General features: G+C 47.5%; 1 protein-coding gene and 2 long non-coding RNA genes across 5 annotated transcripts in view; 1 reads left to right on the top strand and 2 right to left on the bottom strand.

The window, feature by feature from the left end:
- LOC310896843 overlaps positions 1-9,255 on the bottom strand; it is a 28,566-nt gene extending 19,311 nt beyond the window's left edge. Inside the window, exons 1-2 of one of the 2 annotated variants that reach the window (XR_014581865.1) lie at positions 8,660-9,255; positions 3,384-3,476 (exon numbers count right to left, since the gene is read on the bottom strand). This is a non-coding gene — a long non-coding RNA (uncharacterized lncRNA). Of the gene's footprint in view, positions 1-3,383; positions 3,477-3,908; positions 5,296-8,659 lie in introns of those variants that run through there. The other variant, XR_014581866.1, reaches the window with a different exon arrangement.
- LOC310896845 lies at positions 1,074-8,098 on the top strand. Its single transcript, XR_014581868.1, has 2 exons — positions 1,074-3,226; positions 5,285-8,098. It is a non-coding gene; the product is annotated as an uncharacterized lncRNA (long non-coding RNA).
- Positions 9,256-11,605: 2,350 nt separating the features above from the next.
- The window catches only part of ANAPC1 (anaphase promoting complex subunit 1), a 36,031-nt gene continuing 23,551 nt past the window's right edge, over positions 11,606-24,085 (bottom strand). For both annotated transcript variants that reach the window (XM_083829656.1, XM_083829657.1), the window contains exons 29-47: positions 23,943-24,034; positions 23,635-23,769; positions 23,379-23,461; positions 23,148-23,226; positions 22,465-22,539; positions 21,286-21,362; positions 20,904-20,994; positions 20,760-20,813; positions 20,261-20,454; positions 19,781-19,867; positions 19,145-19,262; positions 18,193-18,270; positions 17,688-17,755; positions 15,877-16,015; positions 15,258-15,344; positions 14,604-14,699; positions 14,038-14,236; positions 12,993-13,127; positions 11,606-11,972 (exon numbers count right to left, since the gene is read on the bottom strand). In XM_083829656.1, coding sequence (XP_083685782.1) covers positions 11,857-11,972; positions 12,993-13,127; positions 14,038-14,236; positions 14,604-14,699; positions 15,258-15,344; positions 15,877-16,015; positions 17,688-17,755; positions 18,193-18,270; positions 19,145-19,262; positions 19,781-19,867; positions 20,261-20,454; positions 20,760-20,813; positions 20,904-20,994; positions 21,286-21,362; positions 22,465-22,539; positions 23,148-23,226; positions 23,379-23,461; positions 23,635-23,769; positions 23,943-24,034 — 2,003 coding nt within the window. In that variant the 3' untranslated portion in view covers positions 11,606-11,856. The remainder of the gene's footprint in view (positions 11,973-12,992; positions 13,128-14,037; positions 14,237-14,603; positions 14,700-15,257; positions 15,345-15,876; positions 16,016-17,687; positions 17,756-18,192; positions 18,271-19,144; positions 19,263-19,780; positions 19,868-20,260; positions 20,455-20,759; positions 20,814-20,903; positions 20,995-21,285; positions 21,363-22,464; positions 22,540-23,147; positions 23,227-23,378; positions 23,462-23,634; positions 23,770-23,942; positions 24,035-24,085) is intronic.

Here is a 24,085-nt window from a genome sequence, read left to right as displayed (position 1 = left end):
GATGCCCAGAGCAAGGCACAGGTGTCTGGGTGCGACCACACGAGCTGTGACCCACCCTGCAGACTCCTCGTCCATCCTCATGGGTTGGGAGGGTAATGCCCAAGTGCCCGAAGCCATAATGGACCTGAAGACCTTGCCAAGAGCAGCAAGAAAAAGGTATGAGCATCACTCGCCCAGCACTCAGCCACATGTGAAAAGCAGGTTGACTGAACTTTGAGTCACCAACCATCCTGCAAACAGATGGAAAAAACCTCCACCAAGAGGCTGAGCACAGCCTCAAGCAGGAGTGGGTGAGGGAGGCTCACACCAACGCTGCTGGTGCACGTTTCTTCCGTGCACGCAAAATTCTGCCCCTTATCTGAAGATTCCTGGTCAGGCAAAAACAGGCCTGCTCTGTGGAATTTAAATAAATGACCATAAAAAAAGATGAAAATCTGACAGCCTGGTAACAAGTGAGGGCTACCAGAACAATGCATCCAGAGAGGTGTCCATAGCATTCATTCACTAGTTAATAATCTATATATCACAAAGTATATGTATCAGAAAATGTATGTATCAGAAATTGTATGTATTGGAAATTATATGTATCAGAAAACAAATGTATCAGCAAATACAAATATCAGAAAATGAAGGCAATAATTCACTTCAGCACACCATGTCAAGCAGCTTCCACAACCTAAGTTCACAAAAGGGCAAAAAAAGGCCCATGGGAGAAGCCAAACCACGGGGTTTTGGGCCCCCCCCATCCCCTCACCTGCCTGGAGGATGGGGCAGGAGGATGAGCAGCGGGCACTGGCAGGGCTCTGCTGAATCACTGCGCATCGCTGCTGTGCGCTGCTTCATTTCGCGAGTGATAACGAAAGTAACAGAAGTGATATTGGGGTTTTGCAGCGCCGTGCCATTAACTCACTGTCATGCTTTGGGAATTCCTTGTCATGCGGGGCGGGCGACCCGGCGGCGTGTGAAAGTACATTTCTTCTCACTGCCTAAGGCTGTGGTCAGCACGCGAAGCAGAAGGAGAACTGCGCGCTCTGCTCTTTGCCAGAAATCACTGAGAAGTCCCCAGCCTGCAAACAGAAATCGTGCTCCCCTGCGGCGAGCACCTCTCTGTCGCCAAAGGCGAAGCACAGCTCAGTACTTTAGTTTAATTGCATCCATTCCCTCTCCAGATGGGCCGGGGGCCCCCGGCTCAGGGGGCTGATGTTTCCAGCAGCAGGCACCCAGTTTCCAAGCCCTGCAGCAGGAGAGCCCGGCAGCAGCGAGGGAGCTCGTTACCGCAAATGGGAGTTTTATAACATTGAAAAACAAATACTCCACGCGGGAGTGAAATTACTGAAGTTCCTACATGCTACACCGTAAAATCTGTCACTGTGGTTGATGAACCCGAGTTTTGAAAATATAGCTATGAGATCTGCTGTCACAGGTGGGAAAAAATATTTAGCAATTGCAACACCAGCCAGGGAGAAGTCCCGCCTCGTTGTAAAGCTCAGGAGCACTCCCTCCCCGCTGCGCACGCACCTCAGGAGCCGTCTTCCTTCCGGGACTTTGTCCCAAACGGCAAATTTTAAGCACTAAAATAAAATCCCCCGAGTTGAAGGGCCCCGGGGCGCTGGTAGCCTGCAGGCAGAGCAGGGGCAATGCCTTGGGGCAAAGCCCTGCGCCGAAGGGGCGCCCGTGTGCTTCCGTGCTCTCGGTTACAAAAGAGTTGCGATTCCTCCTCCAGCTTCCCTATCTCCCGGGCAATCTGACAGCACCGAGCCTGGCTCGCGTTGCCTCAGCTCGGCACAAATCTCAAAGCCGGAGGCGAGCGGCCTCCTCCCGGCCGAGCCCTTGATGACGACGGCCAAAAACGTTCAGGATGAAGCCCAGGGAGCGGCAGAGAGCCGGCTGGTACAGGAGGTACTGGGCCGCACGTGGGGCAAAAAACCGAGCATTGAGCTTTCCTTTCCCTGCTTCTTCCATGTGGGCATCGCACACCCGGCTGCACAGCTGCACCCGTGTGCTTGTTTTGGGAGGTAGCAGGGCAGGGAATCTGCCTGAACTGGTGACAATTGGAGCTCCAGTTCTGTCCCGAATCCGCTTCCCTTTCACCCAAAAAATTGCAGAAGGACAGACGGATGTCAGTGAAGCCTCTGCCTGTAACTGGTGCTGGGTGATGAGAAATTGTGCGAGCTGCCAGCAGCCCTGCCTCACTGCGACCCTTTGGCCTGTCTCAGTTCTTTAAACTGATTTCACTTTAAATTCTCATGAAGAAGCGGTTCCTGTTTTCTCCACCTCTGGTCCAAGCACACGTCCTCATCCCTGCCACTCCCTGATGCACTGCCACAGCCCCAGGGCAGCAGGAAGTTGATTTCCAAAATACCCAGCTTTGATCTAACACAGAGGATTTATTTTAATTCCCTCCAGGCTAAAATCACCAAGAAATCCTCATTTTGGAGGGTGCACAGCATTGCCAACCTGCGGGATGGCCCCGGGGCTGTGGCATGGCTCAGGTGTGGGAAACCTAGCCAAGGGCTCCCAGCCTGAGCTGCGCCTTCCCTTTTCCCTTCCCTTTTCCCTTCCCTTCCCCACCATCCCATCGAAAATCACAGCGAGGAGCAGCCAGCAGCTCTGCGCTGCCCTCGCCCCTTTTGTCAGCACAATGCAACCGCTCGCTCAGGCTCAAAGTGGCTTTTGTGGTTCGCTCAGGGATGCTGTGATTAGCAAGTGCCGTGCTCAAAATCCTCACTTGCCCTCTGTGGCTGGACATGGGGCTGGCTCTGCTGCGGGGACATGGGGGGATAGGGGCATGGGAAGAAGCTGAGCTCATTGCAAAGCAGCACTTTCAGCCCCAAAATCTACGCAGCGCCCAGATCTGCAGCAGCACAGGTCTCAGAGGGAGCAGCAGGGAGAGCATCATGGTGGGGCCAGCACCGAGGGACGACCATGGCCATGGCCAGGACCACGACCACGACCATGGCTGCCCCATGGAGCCGAGCCCGCTGACTCATCTGTGCCTGCCCGGAGAGGCACAGTACCTCCTGCCTCCGCCCCGCCGCTCCCTGGGGTTTTCCTCTCCTCTTGCTCGAGCAGGAGCCAAGTTACCAAAAGTGCTCATCACGTGGCCCTGATATTACAGACCCAGTTTCATTTACTGTAAGTGCACAGGCTCAAAAATACTCGTGTTTCCCGCAGAAGAGACGAGCTGCTGCCACGCTCCCTGGCCCCTCCGGTGCCACTGCGGGAGGTAAGGAGCTGGGCTTCATTTCCCATCTTGAGTCCCTGCACCTTGCCCTGCACGGGCCGGCCCCGCATGATGCCGCTGGCTTCCCTCCCTGCCCCAGATACGTAACCGGGGGCAGAAGCCCACTGTGCCCAGGCCAGGGCTGCCGGCACTGACTCACCCGCTGCACCTCTGGCATCCCCACTGGCATCCCTGCTGCGCTCCTTGGAAAGCCTCCCAGGTGCCTTCTGTTCCAGCAGGGGCCCGCAGCCACCTGCAGAGGGAAAGGATCTTCATTAGCCTGCATGTCTGCCTTCCCCCCGCGCTTGCGAGCACGCTTTTGCCTTCATAAAGCTGCTTTCAGCTGGATGCAATGAAAGCCACCCCAGCTGGCTTGCCCTTCGGCTACGGGATGCAGCACACAGGGTGGCAGTGCTGCAGCGGGGATGGATTACAAAGGCTGGAGCTCTCAGCTTCTTCTGGGAGAGCTCACAGTCAAAACCTGCACAATTTCTGCCCAAACAGCGTTCATGTTTAAATATCAAGGAGAGGCACTGAGCCCCGTGAGGAAATAAGGGGGATGCAGAGCAGAGCTGAGCCTTGGCATCTTCCCGAATGCTCCGCCAGTGCTCCAGAGCCAGCGGAGAAGCCTCTGCTCACTGCACCTGGGCACCAGTGTCCCTGGGGGGTAATTTCGATGCAGTACCTGTCCCGTTGTGCCCAGCCCCGCACAGATCTCTTGCACCTTTCTGAAGCTCCCGCACCGCATCCTGCTGGGCTCCCTCGCTGCAACTCCTGGCTGCGGATGGGGCCGGGAGCGTGCAGGGTTTATAGGGAGGAGAGGGATGGGGAGGCTTTCCCACGGCCCCTGGTCATCGCCCTGGCAGCCAGCTACACCCATTGGGAAACACTGGGGCTTTTTCTCATCAGAAAGGGCCTTTGCTATGGAAAACTGCAGGCTGGGACTGCCCTTCTGGGACCAAAAGGCAGAAATGGGGATGGGAATAGGGTGAACGCCTTCTGGTTTTCAAATCTAGTGGGAAAGCTCCCATGTGGGGTGAAGGCAGAGGCCACGCAGGGCTTGGCTAAGCCCTGGGAAAGGTCTTGTTTCCAAGGGTTTGCAGCAAAACCCCTGGGTGGGAGCCGGGCGAGCAAACGGCGGGGCCAGAGAGCGTCCCCGGGGCGGCAGGGCCGGCAGCTCCGCAGTGAGGCTCCCGATCGCAAGCAGCTCCCAGCAGGGGCGGGAAGAGCAGCTCCGCGCTTCGCTGCGGTTTGGCTGATCTTACTGCTCTTGGCGATGCCGTTCCCTCTCTTCCTCTCCTGCCTTATTTAACTACTAAGCCGTATTTTCTGCCATTCAAAACAAGACCTATTAAATGTCAAGCGCGTAGGGGAGTAAAAGTTGCTGACATCAGGCTTTGTGGGGATAAATGAATTTCTTTAAAAAGCAAGAGAAGGGAAAAGAAAGAAAAAAACACATCCCAAACACGTGCTACCTCCAGCACGGCGCGGGAACCACGGGGCAGGGAAACCCAATGCAGCCGCGGGCACGTGGTGGCTGCAGCACAGCCCTGCTGCCCTCACCCACCCTGCTCCTGGGGGCTTCTCCCCAAAACCGGGCCACCCCCAGCTGCCGTTACATCCCCCCCCCCACACCTGCCCCATTTCTTGCTGCTGATGCCTGTTTTGCATAATTTGGGCACAGCGAGGGGTACGGTTCTTATTTGTTTCAAGAAAATAAACCGACCCGAAAATGCCTTACCGGCATGTTTTTACTCTCTGATTCAGAGTGAGTCCAGGAATTAGTCACGCGGTGGCGGAGGGGTTGCAAAGCAGGGGCTGTCTGAATCAGCGAACCCCAGCCCTGCTCAGAGCCACCCTGCTTCAAAACCAGGGGCCAGCACCGGGCAGCAGCCCTTCCCCAAGCAGAGCTGCAGCCGAGATGCTCCTGGCCACGGTGGCGATGCGCAGAGGAGAACAGGGTTAATTGGGTAGGGCTTGATGTTTTTGGAGACGCTTGTGTTTGCTCTCGGATATCAGCCCAAGGAGCCGCGCTCACTGGGAGAGTTTGGTTTTTGCCAGCTGCGAGGGGCTGTGGGAACATGCACTTGCTGCCCAAGCGGCTCCATTCTCAGCGCCTGCTGCATCACCGAGAGAGGGAGGAAAGGGAGAGGGAGCAGAATCAGATCCCTCCCTCCTAATGGTTTCAATATGCGGCCGGTGGAGCCTTGCGCTGGAAGTGCCGTGCTGTTTCGTGGCCAGCTTGGCTGCAACTCAAGGGATGGAGAGCCCCAAAGTGAACCCGGGACCTGCTGAGGTGGGAGGCATCCAAGCACGGTGCCTTCTGCCCCCACCGTTCTGCTCGTGCCATGCCGTGCTCTGCAACACCTGGATATCAACCCAAAAAGCAGGGCTGTGATGTCAGCGGACCCAGCAGGTGGGAAGCATCCTACCTGGGGGGAGAAGTCACCCTGCAAGCATTGCTCCTGCATTCCGGCCCAGGTGGGGCAGAGCCTCCCCCCCTCCACCTGCCCCCCTCCACATCATAATTTTGGGCCATTTTGACTGTGGGTTATCACAAAAATGTGAAATTTCTTTTATAGGGGTGAAATGGCAACACTGACAGGCACGGGGAGCAGGAGGGAGTGGCATGTGTGGATGCATTGCAGGCTGGAGAACACTCGTCCTGCTCTCCCGCCTCCTTCCCCCTAAATATTGCAACAAAAACAGAAAAAGTCCTTGTTGTCATCATCAGCTCTGTGGAAAAAGCTGTTTTTTTGGCAGAGCTTCAACAGCCATTAGCCAGAAACCCCCAAGCCCCTCCAGTGTGCAGGCGCATGCTTCGTGGTGAGCTTTATGAAAAGACCATTTGCTGCAAAAATTAGGTTGTTGTTTTTTTTCTGGTAAATATTTTTTTTTGCTGCTGTCAAAAATCCAATTTTCCTTCCAGAAAGAAAAGAAAAAAAAAAAAAAAAGAACCCGGTGGAAAGTTTGCAGCCGGGGAGCGCTGGCGGCATGCCCCGGGTGCAGCGGGAGGTGGGAGAACGCCCTGCTGTGTGCATGCTCAGCAGAAGAAAAAAAAATAAAAACAAAACCCAGAAAAGAAGATCTGGGGAAGAAAACAAACAAAGAAAAAGTAAAGCTGGTGGGTGTTTCTGGCAGCAGAGGCCCCCAGCCCCAGCTCCCTGGCAGCCCCTGCTGGGCGGAAGGGCTGCAGAAGCATCCCAGCAAGCGGCATCGCCAGCTTGGGTCGGGATTTTTGGCAGCACTGGGGTGTTTGTCCATCAGAGTGGAGGCTGCAGCACCAAGTGGAGCAATCCCTCCTCGTTCAGAAACCTGCAGCTGGACAGGATCCCGTGGGATGGACAATGTGCTGGTGCAAGTCTTGTGTCCAAAACCCTTCCCAGCCCACCAAAGCCTGGGTCCGGTGAGTGCCCGCCCGGCATGCCAGCACCTGCCTTCCCGCGGAGCGAAAAACAAGTCGCTAAGTCACAGCAAAACCATGAAAGAAAAACCACAGAGACCTAAAGCGCCTCTGAGTCACTCCCCCAGCCCGCTGCGCCGTGACATTCCTCCAAAACTCGCCGCCACCTGCGGACGGCCCCTGACTGCTGAGTGGTGCCTGGACCTCTGGCACGGCACGGTGTGACACAGCACGGCACGGCACAGCATGGCATGCACCCGGCCAGCCCCGCTGCAGGAGTGTGGGTGCAGGATTTAACAGCTGGAGGGAGCACAAGTGGGACTGATGCTGGCTACGTGGTCGCATCCCCAGCACCTTGCCGTGCTGTGCTGCGCGCACACCAGATCAGGCGGTGATATTTGTGCTCTCCCTCCTGCTTCCAGCACCTTCCAGACTGCCCAAACCCCGTGCCCAGGTGTGCAGGGCCAGGGACAGCCGCTGCCATCTCACAAATGTGAGAGCAGAGCTCAGGGAGGCAGGGGGGACTGCTTCCAGGGGCTGAGCATGGCCAAAACTGGCCCCAAGCTGGTGCCCTGCACAGCCCAAACCTTTCCTTCACCTCTTTCCCGTAAAATCACCCGTATATATATTTTTTAATTGTAAAAAATACTCGTCTGAAACTTGAATGGAGATTAAACATTCACAGAAAGTGCTATCAGGATTAGTCACTGGTTGTAACATCGCTATTTACATGAGTCACGGAGGCTGAGCCGCGCTGCTCACAAATTAAATCCCCGCCAGGTTTTCAGTTTTTGGGCTGTCCTCGGGAGACCTTTCGGTAACTTTTCTCCGGTTCTGATCATCACTGGCAGCTGCTCCCCAGCTCGCGTGTTTACCGAAATCCCTGCCCTGGCTGCAAGAGGCTTCGGCGCACGATTACATGCCGGGGCCAATTTGGGCGCGAGGTGACGCTCGCTCACCCGACGCAAGCCGGGATCGCTCCCCGCTACTGTTTTCCCCACTATTTGAGTGATTCTCCCCATTTCTGCTGAGGACACCACAGGGGAGCAAGGCCGTGGGCCAGGGTGGAGGCATGGGTGACTGGAGGGTGGCAGCGGGGCCGGGTGGCGGTGCCGACAGAGGTCACTGTTGCCAAAAAACCGGCGGGGCAGTGGGTGCGCCACCCGAAAAAGGGAACTTTGGGGGGAAGAAGGCACCGATTGGGCCGGCTGGGTTTTGAAAAGGCGCCGCGCTCCAGCAGCCACAAGGCAATGGGGATCCAGTGGTCCCCGCGGGGCGATGGGAGGCTGCAGGAGAGGAAAAGCCAAGGGAAAAGCTGTGGTTTTGGGGCAGGGAGGGCGCGGGGGCTGCCACGTGATGGGCGCTGCGTGACGCTGAGGGGCCCGCTGTGGCTGGGGTCACCGTGTGCTCACCTCTCCCTCAGCGCCAGGAATTCAAACATGAGAAAAGGAAGAAAAGGAAGAAAAGAAAGAGGCCCTGAATGCTGCCCCCCGGTCCTCACCCAAAGCCCAGGTGGAAGCATGCAAAGAGGTGGTGAACACTGTGTGAAACCCCCCCCCAGAATGGTGACCAAGCCCTGTGGATGTCAGCCCACAGTTCGAGGCAGCCTGGATGCGGTCCCCAGCTGTTCCAGATGTGGGAAGGAGACAGGGGAAGAGCCCCGGACACCCCGGGTGGCCCCAGCTGTGCAGGGAGGGACCCCCAGCTCCTCCAAACCCAGCTCCTTGCCGTGCCCCTCCAAACCCCACTCCCCCAACTGCATCACCACAGCACCCACAAGCAGACTGCTTGCAATTTAAACACAAAATTCATATAATGCACCCTGAGCTGAGGGCAGAGCCCAGCCCAAGCAGCAAACAGCAGCACGAGGATCACAGGCATTGCAAAAACCATGTATATGTACTTTTGCAATTTAAATTGCAGCAGATAACGTGCATTAAAGTGCAATTGAGATGACCAGCAGACAAAGGAACCACGCTCAGCGTTTTAAACGGCTCGCAAAGATCTGTCCCCAGCAGCAAGCAGCACCTTACCCTGACCAGCCAGCGGAGCAGGCACCGGGAGCGAGCGTGGGCTCCACGTGGGCCGGGAGCGAGGCTGGCATTCGTAACGGGCGCCAGAGACGCCAAGCCGAAACTCCCCCGCCGCTCTGCCCAGATCATTGGTCCAGGTCGTGGCGGTGGCTGCTTTCAAATTCTGTTAAACCTTAAAAAGGAAACAGGAAGCCTCTCGGCTTCATGCAGCTTGAGAGAGGCTCGCACACACACGCACACCCACGCGCTTGCCTTCCTTCCCGAGGCTGAGTGACTGTAGGCAGCCCCCGGGCAGGGCTGCTGGTGCGGGGGGACCCGCGAGCATCCTCACCTCTGCCACACATGGCACCTCCCCGCGCAGGCTGGCTCCAAACCACCTTTGCTTTTTGGTTTCGGTGCGTGGTCAGCTGGAGTGGCATCTGCCCGCGCTGGTCTCTGGTGCCACCATGACCAGAGGGGGACACGGGCTGCGGGCGCCGTGCCCGTGCCCAAAACCTCACCCATCACCCAGCAGAGAGATGGGCACCGGCACACCACCCGTTCAGGATTGTCTCTTGAAGTCCAGCGTTTTTGCTGTATGCTCTTTCCACCCCCAGCATGCACAAGGCAAAGGAAGTAGCAGCTAATCCCATGCGATTCTTTTGTTTATTTGTGGTGCGGGCTTTAGGCTAACACAATGTTTGTCCTCATAAAGCCGCGGGCGGGGAGCTGGGGAAAGCATGGGTTTATTTGCTTTGGGAAGTGAGTGTTTGATGCGTCACATTTCTGCAATTTAGGAGGAAGAAAAACTTCCCCAAGCTGCAACCAGGGGCTGAAGCCTGTGCACCCCCAGGTACGTGTTACAGGCAGTAGTAAGGGTATCTGCCACAGCATTCCTCACTGCCAATCACAGCTCCACACCTTGCCGACGGGCAAGCATCAGGTGTTGATATCTGCCCTGTATAAACCTCCTGTGGACAGACACTGCAGGAGCACGAAGGGCAGAACCAAAACCAAGAAGGTCCCAGAGCTTCGTCTCCCAAAGTGAGTTAGCTTGAGCAATGTGCTCTGGCTAAAGGTTTCAAAAAGCACCCTGAGGACATCTGAGGCAGCTCGGGCCCCAGGGGCACAGGCTCTTTCTGCACCCCTGGGCCTGGCCTGAGCTGCAGTCCTGGGGAAGGCAGCAGGTCAGGCTAAGCTGGGCCAGTGGGGGAGCACAGGCACTCAGGTGGCTCGGGTGACAGCCACCAACACGGGACTCCGGCAGGCAGGACAGCGTGGCTTGATGTCAAGTGAGAGAAGCGGGGCTTTCCACACTTCTTTCTTAATGGTTTATTTCACTCACACAACAAAGGAGGTGTCTTTAGAGTAGGTGGGTTTTGTTTTTCTTTTTCAGCAAAGTAAACCCCAATGCCTCTGGTTTCCAGCTGTCAGAGAAGTGCTGCGAGGTGCTCCCCTCTCCTCTCCCAAATCTCAGCTGCACGTCCTTGCCCCCAGGACTGAGCCACCTCCCCGCACACTCTGGGCAGGAACTTCCCTCAGGACACATCTGGTTTCCTCTTGCCCTTGCTGCTCCACCCGTGAATGCGCTGTGTCAGGCTCATCCTCTTCTGCAACCCTGCTCTGACCTCTGGAGCTGGGGGGCTGGAGCCAGCAGTGGGACCAGGGGAATCTTTCAGCCCTGGGCCACTCGGTGCAGCGGAGAAAATCCAGCCGCTTGCTTCCTATTGCCAACACGAGGAGCTGTGCAGCCCACAGATAGGTTAGGGAAGGCGGCTTGCGCCTGAGCTGCTGCTCCAGGGCAGCTGTGTTTGAGTTTTGTGCTTTGTCTGTTGTAGTGGTTAACCTCCCTTGGAACAGAACTCCGACTTTCCTACAGTGGGTGCCCAAGGAAATTAGATCAACTTCTGAACAGCTTTAAAAAGGGGAGGGGTTGGGATTTGTCATCAGCTTGACCTGGCTGGTATGCAGGTCCTTGCTTCAGGCCATCTTAAAGCCACTGAAACCCTTGTTTAATAGTCAAATATTGTTTTTAATAACATTGAGAAAGTTTGTAGATTTTTTTCTATTTCTTGCTTTCTTCATGATCACTCCTAGTTGTCTTCATCCATTTCTCCCCTCCCTAAGGCCCTCTGGCTCCCCTACTCGAGGGTTAGGACAAAAGGGGATCAAGATGTGCATAAGTCCCACAGAAAAAGATCAAATTTGAAATTTCAGAATAAGCAAGTCCAACAACTTGGCTCTGGCTGCTTTTCTAGTAGTAATCATTCAACCTCTGGCTGCTTTTATTGGAGTAACTCCACCTGTTTTATGAAAAATTAAGTGACTTGTCTGCCCAGAACAAATATAGACACAGCCGTGCTCCAAGTTCAGTGCTCTGGGGAAATACATAAGGCATCATAGGAGAGATGAAGGAAACACAAACGAATGCCCAATTATTTAAATTGTCTGTAACAAGTTTCAGTGCTTGCCCAGACGTAATGTAACATAGTGGAGGCAGGTGTTTTCTCAGCAGCAACTGACTAATTGCAGAACAAAGATCAGAAAAGAAAAAGAAAAGATGTAAACAGTGCAGTATTGAGTATATCACTTAAGAGTGGGAGCAAAACAATTTAGACTCATGGAGTGCTTATGGAAGAGATGTACAGTAGCATTTATGAGACAAAAAAATAAAAAAAAAATAAAAAGAGACTGAAAGATCATGCCAGTTCTTGAAAAGCATACTTGGCAAGATGTGAGCGGCATGGCAGGTGGCTTGCTTTCCCTTCCAGCCTGAGACCCAAGAGGAAAAGCAAGTTTGGCATCTTTTGCGCTGCCTGTCTCCTAAAATCTACTGTACCTCATGGAAGTGGATTAAGATACATCACAAACAAAGAAGCTATTAAAAAAAAAAAAAAAGGGAAATTATATGGTTCTCAGCCAAGGTCTTTTCAGAATTCACCACAAAAGATGCATCTGAAAATAATCTTTAGTTACAAAAGTAAATTTATTATTAGTTCACTTTTACACAAGTCTTTTTATTCACGTAGCAATTTATAAATAACTCCCGGTCATAGTCACCACATCTGGGGACAAGTTTGAAGTTCAAGTTGTATGTGAAGTTACAGAATTAAGTACATTTTACCTGTATGTTTTTGAATAGCATGGAACAACACACCGGCTCTGTCGTTCAGTAACCTCATGTAAAATGAATGCTGCTGACTTCCATGCCAGTGTAATTACAGCACCATGGACTGCGGATTTCTAAGCAACAGAGGAGCGAGCCTTAGTAACGCACGAACCGGCATGTTCAACTGCTTGAACTTCAAAAGCAGCTCAGAGAAGTTTGTGCTTCCTAAAGAGATCATAGAACGAAAGAAAATTATCGCATACTGGTGTAACACTTGCCCAGTAAAGAAACTAACAAGACAGTAAAAAGAGTCAGCCAGGGTTCATGGTGTATTTCTGGAGATGTTGCAACGTGAGTCAAAACGTAAGTTTTTATAACAGAATTTTAAGAAATGCCAAATTTGATTAATATGGCCAGGAACTCCCAAAACAGAGGCTTGTAACAGGCAGAGAGGACACAGAAAAACAGGATTTCCATGAATGCCTTTTGACCTGAACAGATACCCAGTCACTTGACCAGAAAACATTCAAGAGGAGATGCCTTAGCCTGGATGCTCAGTTTGCCGTGGCCTGCACAGGACTCCTGGGCCAGGGGCCATCGCTTTCAGCAACAGATTCCTTTCACCACTGAGGTAGTGACATTCATTTCACACCCCTGAGCAAGCCACAGAGTTCCCCAAATCAAAGCCCAGCTGCATTTCTTTTGCAACCTGAGAAACCAAGTCACTCCTGAGGCAAGCGGAGGCGGACTGGTATTTCCCCAGGTTGGACTGATGGAGGGCAAAAGAAAAGCTGCCTAAGAAAGGGCCCAGGAGTTCTCTGCATCTCAAAATAGATTACCATTGGAAACCTGGAAGAAAAAGTAATCACTGTGACAAGGTACTTACAGGAAAGAGATTTAAGGACATTCAGGACACGGCTAGCCTAACAAGATAAATGCTTTCCCCTGCCACAGGCCGTCTTATCTGGTTCTGCTGCTTGGGAGGATATTGTTTCCTGCAGGCCAGATGAAAGCCAAGACTTCTTCGTATTGGCTAATTCTGGCTTCTCCACTCCTGCACAAACTCTCTACCGTCTATGTTCACATTCGAGGCAATTAACCAAGAGTAAAAATCAACTAGCAGCTTTCAAAGGAAACACCCACTGTCACCTAATTTACAGGGTGTACTCCATTCAGTACACAAGACCAAACCCAAAAGCGTCTGTCCACGTAAGTTCAGAGTGCTGTCTCACACTCCGGCCTTACCTTCCAAGCCTCCAGCTGCCAGCTGTCCTGGCGTTGGGACAGAGTGGTAAATAAGGAAGCAAGCCAGCATGCTCAGTTGAGATTCATCTGTAGGCTGCCCGCTTAAGTAGGAATGCAGGGAGACATCCCCTCCAGCTATAACATATAAGACACACTGATGAAATTTAGGGAGCATGTGAGGGTGGAAACAGAAAAGCCTGACAACAGTATTTCATCAGGAGGAGCCTGCTGAAAGAATCTCCATCTCCCCATAGAAGGTGGGCTAAGGGTTTCTCTGTAAACCTCTTTCCGTCTGCCATGGCCAGCTTTTACCCTACACCCCCTATCTGCTGTGGTCATCCCTCGCTCTTGCTCCCAGAAAACTCTCCCAATGAAATACTAGGAAAGCATTTTCTCTGCATAGCACAATAGACTTCAACGGTAATTAAACTTTCCATGCAATATAGCCATCATGCGTAATTCGGAATATCACTAGATTTTTTTTTTCAAATTGCAGTATCACTAGGCAGTCAGAGAACACTTCAGCTTTTATGCTTTTTTTTGTGGTAATATTTCTAAGACTCAAAAAATAAATGAAGGAACAATGTTTTTGAGGGCAGTAACTGAAGCTTGTATTAACAATTCTATTTAGCCATCTATGAGGCAAACAGATTAAAACAACCCAGTACTTCCCTGACTGACTTCCAGTAGCAAGTTAAAGAAAGCCTAAGCAATACATTGGTAGGCAAGATACGGAAGAGACAGTTACAAAGCAGCAGTACATGAGCATGACTTTAGACCTCTTTCTGTAAACTGTTACTGAAGTCTTCCCCTCAATTCTGAAAACAAAATTTTTGTCTCAGGTATGTGATACATGTTCCTAAGGCTAAAATACAAGGCAAAGAAGTTGTTTTATGCTAACATCCATTGTCTTCCCTTCAATTATAATTTTTCAGTACTTTTGATGCAAAAGTCAACCTGGGGCTTTGGGAATACAGATGAGTAAAGAAGACAAGAATGCTGAATTGTGACCGCAGCTGTAGGATTAAAGTCATCTGCTCTGTACCTTGAAGCCACTGATCCAGAGTGTTATCGATAGTGCACTTCATCACAGGCAGAAATTCAGAGTTCATGAAGAGTCCCCGGTTTGGATTCCTGCTCATCCTCTCCTGGTGACTTCTGGAACTGAAAAATTCTAACACCAGCTTTATCTGCCACAGCTCAAACGTCTCGGACATTTCTCTTCTTTCTAATCTCCTCACAGCCTAGTAGAGAAAAAATACAAAGTCACTGTGAGAATAGAAACTGGAGGAGGAAAGAAATGTTGCTGTTCTAAACACAAAGTAAAGAAATCCTAAAGACCCCTCAACTCCAGGGGCTCCCCTTCTGAGCACCTACTTAGAAGAACTGCCAGCTAATGTTTCTTGTTTACACAAGAATTACTTACAGTTTTCGCAACCTTAGACTATTTTCCAATTTGCTTTTAAAATTGCTGCTGTTTCCTTGCAAGCTCACTAACGTATGCCCTGTTCTTCCTTTCTGCTCTCTGTAAAAGTGCACGCAACAAACAATACTCTTATGCCTAAGCATAGTTAAAATAAATAAATAAATAAAAAATAGTATTTACTCCACCTGATCTATTGCTATGTATGTGGGCAGCATCTCTGGATTTTCTTGGGTAACACACTCATAAAGAATTGAAGAGAAAAGATCCAGGATTTCCTGTTTCTGATAAAAGACACATGTTTTACAAAGTGCACATGCTAGGTACAATTTATTTCAGGTTCTTACATTACTTGCATTTCCTTCCATTAAAGTTAACCCATGCACTGACATTCCATAAATTAATGATAGCTAACAATGCGACACAGCTTGCTTTCATTCTCGTGCTTATTAAAACTAGGCATAACACAGTTGTATTTTACTCCATCCCTTAAGCCATTTTGTGCAGAGAAATACATTGCAAACCCCTAACCCTTCTGGAGTGACTCCACCTAAATGCTGCAGGACAGCAAACAGGGCTCTGGGTATTTGTTAAACACATTCTGCAATGAATGCAACACAACTCCTATTTTGTAACTTCACAAACCTAACCAATGGAAAAATAACAACACCTACAAGATTAACACTGTTCTGCACCTTTGAACTGCAAAACATCCCTTAGAATATTCCCCATCCCCACTACCTGAAGGACTGATTTCTGTTCTTCTCATTTAAACACAGATTTTTCCCACCTTTTGTTCATGAAAATGAGAAACTGTGCTAGTCCACATCTAGACATCATACCTGGCCCATGTTCACAGTTGGTTTGCAAAAATAATCAGCGAACGAAAACAAAGCAGGATCAGAAGTGAAAGCTGAAATTGCTTCTGGCTAAAAAATAGATCAAAACATACTCTTAAATTGAACTTTTTGGTTTACCACACAAATGAAATAGCAATTTATACCCATTATTTCCTTTCCCAGCATTTAAATGAAAACATTGCAACCTATGTAAAGCATATCATGGGCAAAATCTGCCCAACGTTTCTATCTGTCCATGACAAACATACATTCGCATGGTTGCTCTCGGCCTAAGTTCATCCCATGCCCTGTGAAAGACACCAGACTTCCTCTCCCTCAAGCAAAGCAAATAACTTCAGTACTCGTAACCTGGTGGCAGAGCTATCTGCTGGAAATAAGTAACACAGCATGACCTGCTGTGCTTCCCTCAGCCTTTCCAGAGGAGGCATTCCCATTTCCCTGCCAGCCTGTCCTCGGACACGCCTCTGAGGTGACATCACTTTACTGCTAGACCTCTTAACAAAGTTTTACCAGCTTTCAGCTGTATGTGCCACGCTGTCTATGTTAGTAGAGGTCTCAGTGTTGCTCTGCATCAGCCAGAGAACCAGTTTGGAAGCCATACCTTGAATGCTCGAGCTTCAGAGTTTCGGTGGGTAACAGTCTGTGCTAAGAGACTGCGCCAGCCCATGGGGTCCTCCTTATACGAGAGCTGCCCAGCTCTCAGCTTCACATATAAGATGCCACCCTTTGAAAGAATTGATCTGAAATAACAACAAGGGGTTTTACTGTAAACTGACAGATGTACACAATAAGGCAGACCTACAAAAGAAATATGAACTCCAACAGCTCAAATATGATAATATCCCCATTCATACTTTGCCCTGATTATTTAAACTTGTGTATACACAGAAATTTTGGTATCTTCAGGGAAGGGCTGCTATTAAATTGTGATGTGGTGGCAGGCAATGGTGATGAAAAACAGGTGAGCCCCACTGATAGAAGGAATAGAATTTCCTGAAGGCATTGCTGCTTCTTGTTGGACTCTTAAAGGATAAATTTTCAGCACCAAGGAAAACCATGCAAGTTGGCATGCCTTAAAGGCTTTAAAGGCATGCTGTGACAGTGAAGAAGTCCTTCCTCAATGTGAAAATAACAACAATCAAACACACAAAAATCCCCCCCCCTCATTCCTGACCAAGCCTACAAATAGAAGTGTGCAGCAGTTCAAAGTTACACTATTGCAAAGCAGCTGCATGTTCACCTGATTTAGTGTATCAGTTGCACCACTAACTGTAGGCACTAGCATCCCTAAAATAACTAAATTATCTGTATTGAAACTAACTGCTTAGCATAACAACACAGCAGCAATTCATGTGTAGTAAGATATGAAAAAAAGATTGCTCACACATGCATTTACCTCCAAAACACTGCTAGCCAGATCCCTACCATTTCAAAGGGCTCAGGACATGACAATACTACCAGTGTGGTGACATGAGAGGACAGCTGACATGTTCAAAGCATCTGGAGACCCAGAGAGTAGACAGCCCAAAAATCAGCAAGTTCCTCAGTCACCCACGCTGCTTTCTGCTATGGCAGTAGAGGCAGGCTCTTTTTGGACACACAAGTGCTGAAGTGTGGTGAGTCTAAAGTACTCAACCCAGACGGACAAAGCTGACTTCTGCCAGCTCTGGTGCAGTAGATGAGTCAGTATGTGCCTGCTGATCTGGACGACTCTGCACTCTGCTCAGTTCTGTTTGTTATCTTTAAAGGCACAGACTAACAGCCGCTGCATTGTAGTGCCTAATTTGATCTGAATGGTGGCATTTAATGTAACTAGAACAACCATGCTGCTGATGAAAGATGCAGCTGGCTTCTTCTGTACTACTCACAGTGACAAGTTACACTGAAGGCTGCTAAAAACACAAACATGAGAATGATTTTACTCACAGATACTGTATTCCGGTAAAAATTCTGTTTTTCACAGTTGCCCAGTGGAGAGTTAACATGCAGTAAGCAGTGCTTTGTATACTTCACGTAACATCAGAAAAATAGTATTTCACAAAGCGGTAACTGTTAGCTAATTACTGTATCAACAGTCTGGGAAACATGACATCACATCAACTCAAAACTAAACTAAAACCATGAGATTAAGATGGTTTCTGGTACTGCTCAATCCTGCTACCAATATCTGCGGTTTTTACTATCAGGTTTTCCCCTGCCCTGTTTTTGCATGAATTATTCACATCAACAGGTGAAACCAACTACGCAGTTTCTTTCTTCACTTGTACTGTCAAATGAACAACAGTGAACCGATCAAAACCAGACTTCTTTCCAAACCGTAGGTGTTACAAGTATGGGAGTTTTGTGTTTTGTTTTTTTTTTTTTAATTACTACAAATCCATTATTCAGTTAAGCATTATAAATGATACTTACTTTAGATGATTCGTTCCCTTGCTTAAATCTATTAGCAATTCCCAGTACCGTGGTCCCTTCACTCTGATCTGTCAACGTAAGCATTTTTATTACTAGCTATAACCAGAATCATAAAAGTAAGGGTTTTCTACATAAGCCTACAGTTCTTTGTCTGCCCTTACAAGTGGAAATGCCCTTTTATAGTGCTACCCACCCTGAAAACACAAAAGTAAGAGGACCTAGCTTTGTCTCTCCTACAGTGCAACCTCCCAGCACAGGGAACTCCCTGCTACATCAGATCTTGAAAACGTGATGGTCAAGAGTGAAGAGAAGCATGAGGCACAAGATAGCACATGCACTCCATAGCAACAGAATTGTCTTCTGAGCCACTACTATAGGACAGCTTTGCCCAGAGTCTGGCTATGGTTGGACAGGGAATCAAAGAAAAGCCACAAAGTGTTCCTGCAGAGTGTGCAGCACAAAAAACAGGTGATTAAATTCCTCATTAAACAGAGACTTTCTTTACCTGCTTCAGTAAGTGAAGCTCTGGAAGAAGCGTGGGTGCCATCAGCTCCTCGGTGGCTTCTGCATACCACTGCGTGCCCTTTAAAATGCCACCAGGATTCACGTATTAGTAAAGATCATTTTCACGTGAAAAGAAAGAAAATGCAGGTCTCACAACAACTCTGTTGCAGAGGTCAGTCAGTTTCTGTTGCTGAGCTCTGAGTAAATACATGTCTTAGCATTGCCTTTAATGTCACAAAACCTAAGCCTAAATTAAAGATATATTTCCCATGGGTGGATCAATACATAACACCATGCAAATCAGTCACACCTCAGCTGAAATCCAAAGGTCTGAGAAATAAACTATACCATGAATAGGGGTATCCTTCTACAGCAAGAAGCAGAACTTCAGCATCTTTGTCCACCCCACAGGGGATCTGCGCTGCAATTCCTCTCCCCTGAAATCCCAGCAACCCTTTCTTTATGTCTTTCACAAGCACCACACATCTCACATTAATCTGTACAAAATAAACCGTGCAGAAAGGATTCCTCCCCAGGAGACTTATCGTGCAAGCACCAAGGAGAGACACCAAGCTGCCAGTGTCAGCAGAATAAGAAGTGGGCTTTTAAAACCACAGATGGCTCCAACCACCTCTGTGCCTTTGAAAGTCCATCCTCTTTATAAAGATGAGAACTATGTCCCTGGGTCAGTTATTACACACTTGACTGTTTGAAGACTTTGTGGTGCCTTTTACTTGTCCTGTATTCTGCTCCCAAGGTGTCATCAAAGCACATGTAATGCGTGAGTGGGCTGAACACAGCCCTTCAATTATTTGCCTAAAGAATCAGGCTCATCTCCACCACAACTTGAAAACAAACCCAAGACTGCTGGCCACAACAATGAAAATAGCACAGCTTTGGTGTATCAGTTTTCAGTTGTCTCCCACACCTTCTCAAACGCCTTCACTCCTTACCTTGTATGTAACCTCTATCAGTGCATAACAAGGAGTGTTTGAGTCCACATCAACAGGTGTTAAGAGCCTTGGTTCTGCCGCCAGCACGTACAAGTGACGCAAAGCCTGAAGATGATACCTGTGTGTGGGAATAGGCATCTCAACGCTGTACAGTACAGGCATGGAACAATCCCCAAATACCAAACCACACACAGCTCAATAACCACATACAGCTGTTGAATGAACTGAAGTGAAATTTGGAGTAATTGAGTAGGTTTTAAAAATTTCTTTAACATGGTATGCTTCAGCTAACAGGATGGGATTTCATGAATCTTAACTATAACTGATTAAGAGTCATAAACGAACAGATTTTGTGTGTGTTTTTTTTTTCTGCTGAGCAAACTAGAACAGCCAAGTCATAGTAACACTGGGTAGAGGCCTCAGGAAACCTGCCTGCATTTCCTCACTGATCAACAATCACTACCGTTGTCTTACATCTTCACTTATTTCTTTCTTTTATCAATTTTTTTTAAACCTCCAAAAATTTATTTACAGACTAAATAAAAATTCTAGAGGATTTCTCCCTGTATAACGTCTATTGTAAGGAGATGATTTTGCTTGAAAATTAAGGAAATATAAACCATAGCAAACCCTTACCGATTGTCTGTGCTGTGAACAGGAAAGTGAGGGTACAGAGCACAAAGGAGAGCAGCAATTGAAGAATTTGAAGTGCTCAGCGAATATCTGTTGAAAAACATTATCTATTAGTTTTAGTCTTAACAAACACTGGCCAATACCACAGGTGTCCAAAGTATTTTCGTCTCCTGCAAGAGGGAAGGACAGTAGCAAAGTGCAGACACGCAAGGAATTCACAAATGTGTTCCCATAGCAGGCAAAATAAACATGTAGCAGTAGGAAATAAACACAAGCCAAAAGCATTCCTATGGCATTTAAGTAATGCAGTATCTAGAAGACAAGAGTTTAATTTGAAATAGGAAATTCTTTATGAATGGGTATATTATTTAAAACAAAACAATAAAATAGTAAATTGCACATTGCTCCAGCTTCCGCAAGAAAGGTATATTCTTTCAGAAGTTCTTGCAGAATCAAGAACTGCCTTTGGAAATGGCAAGTTACCTTCCTCCTCCCAGAAAGAGAAGCCCCAAAGCCATGTGGTGAGCCAAGTGGAATCCATAGTTCATCTCTCCACCCGTCTTCTTGTGCATGAAACGGCAAAGCTGAAGGACTTTCAGGTTTCCAGAGCCAGCCATCACCATTGCAAGAGACAGCAGCAAGACACTCAGGCATGTTTCGAGATTATAGTGACCTGTCTTCATGTAGAATAAGGAAGGCATTATTACATTTCTGTGGTCAAACGCACGCTTCTGGTCCGTCTAATATGCTGCTTTCTACCCCAGAGTTTGAAAACCACACTCCACAGAAAGAAGGATAGCAGAGAACCAGCAAAGTCCTTAACAATAATGATTCATAGCCCTGCCACATTCTATAAATAGCCTGTAATACAGAGAAGCAAAAGGGATGTTTTTGTTTGCATTAAGGCTTCAGCCGAATGTAATCAAAGTACGTTATGCAACAAAGCCTTCTTTTAATTGAGAGAAAATTTGAAAGAACTTACTATAGAAGCTGTTGGTGCTGACAAACATTTCAGGAAATCTGTTGCATATTTGTACTGGAAAGAAAAGAAATGCTTACTAAATAGAGATACAAAGGATAAGCTATAGCTCTATGGGTTGAAGGGGAAGAAAAAAAACACTCTTACCAAGCAGTTAAATGCTGCCAGATTTTCTGAACCAGCAAATCGAAATCCCAGTGACAAACATGCACCAGCAATGATGTAGACATGAGCTTGCCTAATAAGCAACATAAACAGGAAATGACTAAATGTTTCTCTTTTTTCTTAATCTGAGTACGCATCACAAACTTAAATTATAATAAGAGAGAGAAAAGGAGAGAGAGAAAAGGAGAAAAAAAACAAAGACCCCTGCATTACAGAAAACAGAGAATAAAATTCCCCAAATATCAAGGGAGAGATTTCTTTGATACTGGTATCTCTATAAAAAGTTCAGCTGCATTTTTTCAAGTAGAATTTGGCTTTGTACAATCCTCCTCTATCTGCAACTGATCTTTTACATGTTACTTACGCCAGTGTTTCTAAACTCAGGTCTTCAGATGAAGGCAGCTCTGTTGCATGAAGAGATATGCTGTTCTCTCTTATGATCTATAAAAAAGCATAAAAGAGAAAAAACAATTCAGAGGAACCTCTCTAAACCCTCTAGGCACTGAGGGTTCATAAGTGATACAAAACAGGTTTGTTTCAAAGGAATATAAAAGCTAGCTTTTCTGAACCAGCAAATCTTCCAGCTTTTCTTCCACATGCTATTGCTCCATTGTACCGCTGATCCAGAACGGACACCTTTTAATGCTTGTTTATCTGGTTCCTTAGATATTTCTAAAACAATGGCAAGATTGTGTCAGAACTGTGATGTTGCTCATCACAGGATGAGACCTTGAGAGGCCATGGAGTCCATCTGCATCCTGTATTTCTGATAGATATTATCTAATTTGCTCTTAAAAACTCCATGTAACGTATCTTGGAATATAGCTGAGCTCCCTATTGAAAAATTTTGCACCTGGCTTCTTGTCCAGTCAATGTGGAGGAAAGTTTAATCCCTTTCTCTCTCTGGTCCCATTTTCTTGCAGAGCTGCATCCCCTCTACCATGATGAGACGGGAGTCTCCCATAGTGGTTCAGGAATCCAATGTAACTATCATCTCTGTCATGTGAGTATCAAATTTAAAATGTGTCTTGATTATACTCTTTGGCCAAATAACACCTGAAACACCTCACAGGATGGGAACTCTGGTAGTCTTTGGTCCAAGCCACTGCTCAAAGTAAGGCCTTTCAAAACTAGATCAAGTTTGGTTGGGGCCTTATGAATTTAGCTTTGAATAACATCAAAGATGGAGATCCCAGGCTTCTCTTCTTATGTCTGACCACCCCCACTGTGAAGGCTTTTTTTCCTTACATATAATCAGAAATTCCCATATTCCAATTTGCGTTTATTACATTCAACCTTTTTACCTTTGTTCAGTGGCTTATGAAGCTTTATCTAGCCTTAGTTTGATAAGAGAACAGTGTGTGGACTGTTAGTCCAGCCCACAGTCTCTCTTAAACCAAATTAGGCTTCCTATATGAAGGAAATACTGCAAATTAACATTCATTTTATTGTGCAGCTCATGTAACTAAAGCAATGTACACATGTAGAACAATTCAGCAAGATGAAAAATCAGGAAGTAAACACATTAAGTGTAAATACCTACTTGAGGCACGTTGCTGTTAACCCACTTGGAATTGGGCAAGATGTCATCCCACAAAATCAGGCACCGAGCCAAGGTCTAAAAAAAGTGATAAAGCCAAAACATAATACAAATACATGAATATTATTTTTAATGTACTAAATGCATCCAGAAATGCAGACAATCCAGCTACCTATTAGCAGCTCCTTCACTGTTTCTCAGCCTTTGTATCAGAAACAACGAAACAGCTTTTATTTTAAGAGATAAAAATTCTGCTTGTAGACAAAAGAACCACAAAATAAATCCTTGCAAGTTCTGTTTCTTTAGCTGGCAAACTGAAATGAAAGCACATTATGTACTTATAGCAGATGCTGAAGCCTAACTTGTTTTTTCAATCTGTGAAATTACTTTCGGAAAAGCTACAAAAAGATTAATTGTTTCATTTAACACTGTGCATAGAACGTATCCTTCAAATATTTCTCATTAAATTCCATCTCACTAGCGCAGTATGACAAGTGAGCTGTCTTACTACAAGGAGAGGTTGTAGTAAGTAGTAACTTTGGCTGACAAGTAACAGAGTCACTATTTATATAAAGGGTTCTGCATGACAGGCATGTGGGTTGGATTAAAAAATTAAAGACATTAAAATAAGAAGCATTTTTAGTATCAGTAAATAGACTGAAAAATGCAAGAAAAGAAAATCTCACCCTCAATAAAAGGAACTCTGGTTTTACAAAGTCCAGCAAATACATGGTATCTGGTGCTTGAAGCCAATCAGCAATGGATCTGCAGAGCACAGAAAAGGAACAGGGTTTCTGGATCATATTTCAGCAACGCACAAAACTGAGTGAGCCACACAAAGCAAAGCCAGCATCATGGCTGTTTAAACTCCTGTCACAAGTTACTGCAAAATGTTTGAGTAATTCCAAGGTTAATACCTGTTATTAGTCTTTAGGTAGATCATTGCAAGTGCTAGTGTGGCACCAGGACAAGTAACATCCACATTTATGGTGTCTCCTTCCTGTGAAAACACAATGTATACATTCAGACTAGTTGATTAGGAAGGCAACTAACCGCCTGCAGGTGATGTGAATAAGCATTCCAAGTCACTTGGTTCACTGAGACATAGACCTTTGTAGACTTCTAAGTTACCAATGTTTTCTGCTTAAATGAGCACAAATCATCAACACATACCTTAATTTGGTAACTGGGAGACTTGTGCTTCTCTCTGTGCATTCCTGCTTGGAACCGTCTGTGACCCCCAACCATGTACTGGTAAAGCTGCTCGGGCACATTGAGGTCGGACATGCCTATCAAATTACTGCCATGCTAAGGAATGAAGAGGAGAAGAAATAATACGCAAGTGCCTTCCTATATGAGGTAAAAAATCCATTCAGCCAAAGGCAGTTGCAGGTCAAGGATGAAACAATTCTCATTACCCCTGCCCCAATATATAATGATTCTTCTACTAATTGCAGTTGAAATGAAAAGGAGGCACTTACCCCCAGGCAAACCATCCCTAAGGCTAGCCCAGATGCAAGTGAATAAGACTCTCTGTCTGTACAGTACTCCATCTCGGGTCCAGGTGGACGTCCTGGAGAAAAACAAAACAATGAAATTCATCTTTTAAAATTCCAGCTAAGTA

This window comes from Anser anser, assembly GCF_964211835.1.
Source record: "Anser anser genome assembly, chromosome: 3".
Classification (NCBI taxonomy): Eukaryota; Metazoa; Chordata; class Aves; order Anseriformes; family Anatidae; genus Anser; species Anser anser.
This window is presented reverse-complemented; position numbering and strand designations above follow the sequence as displayed.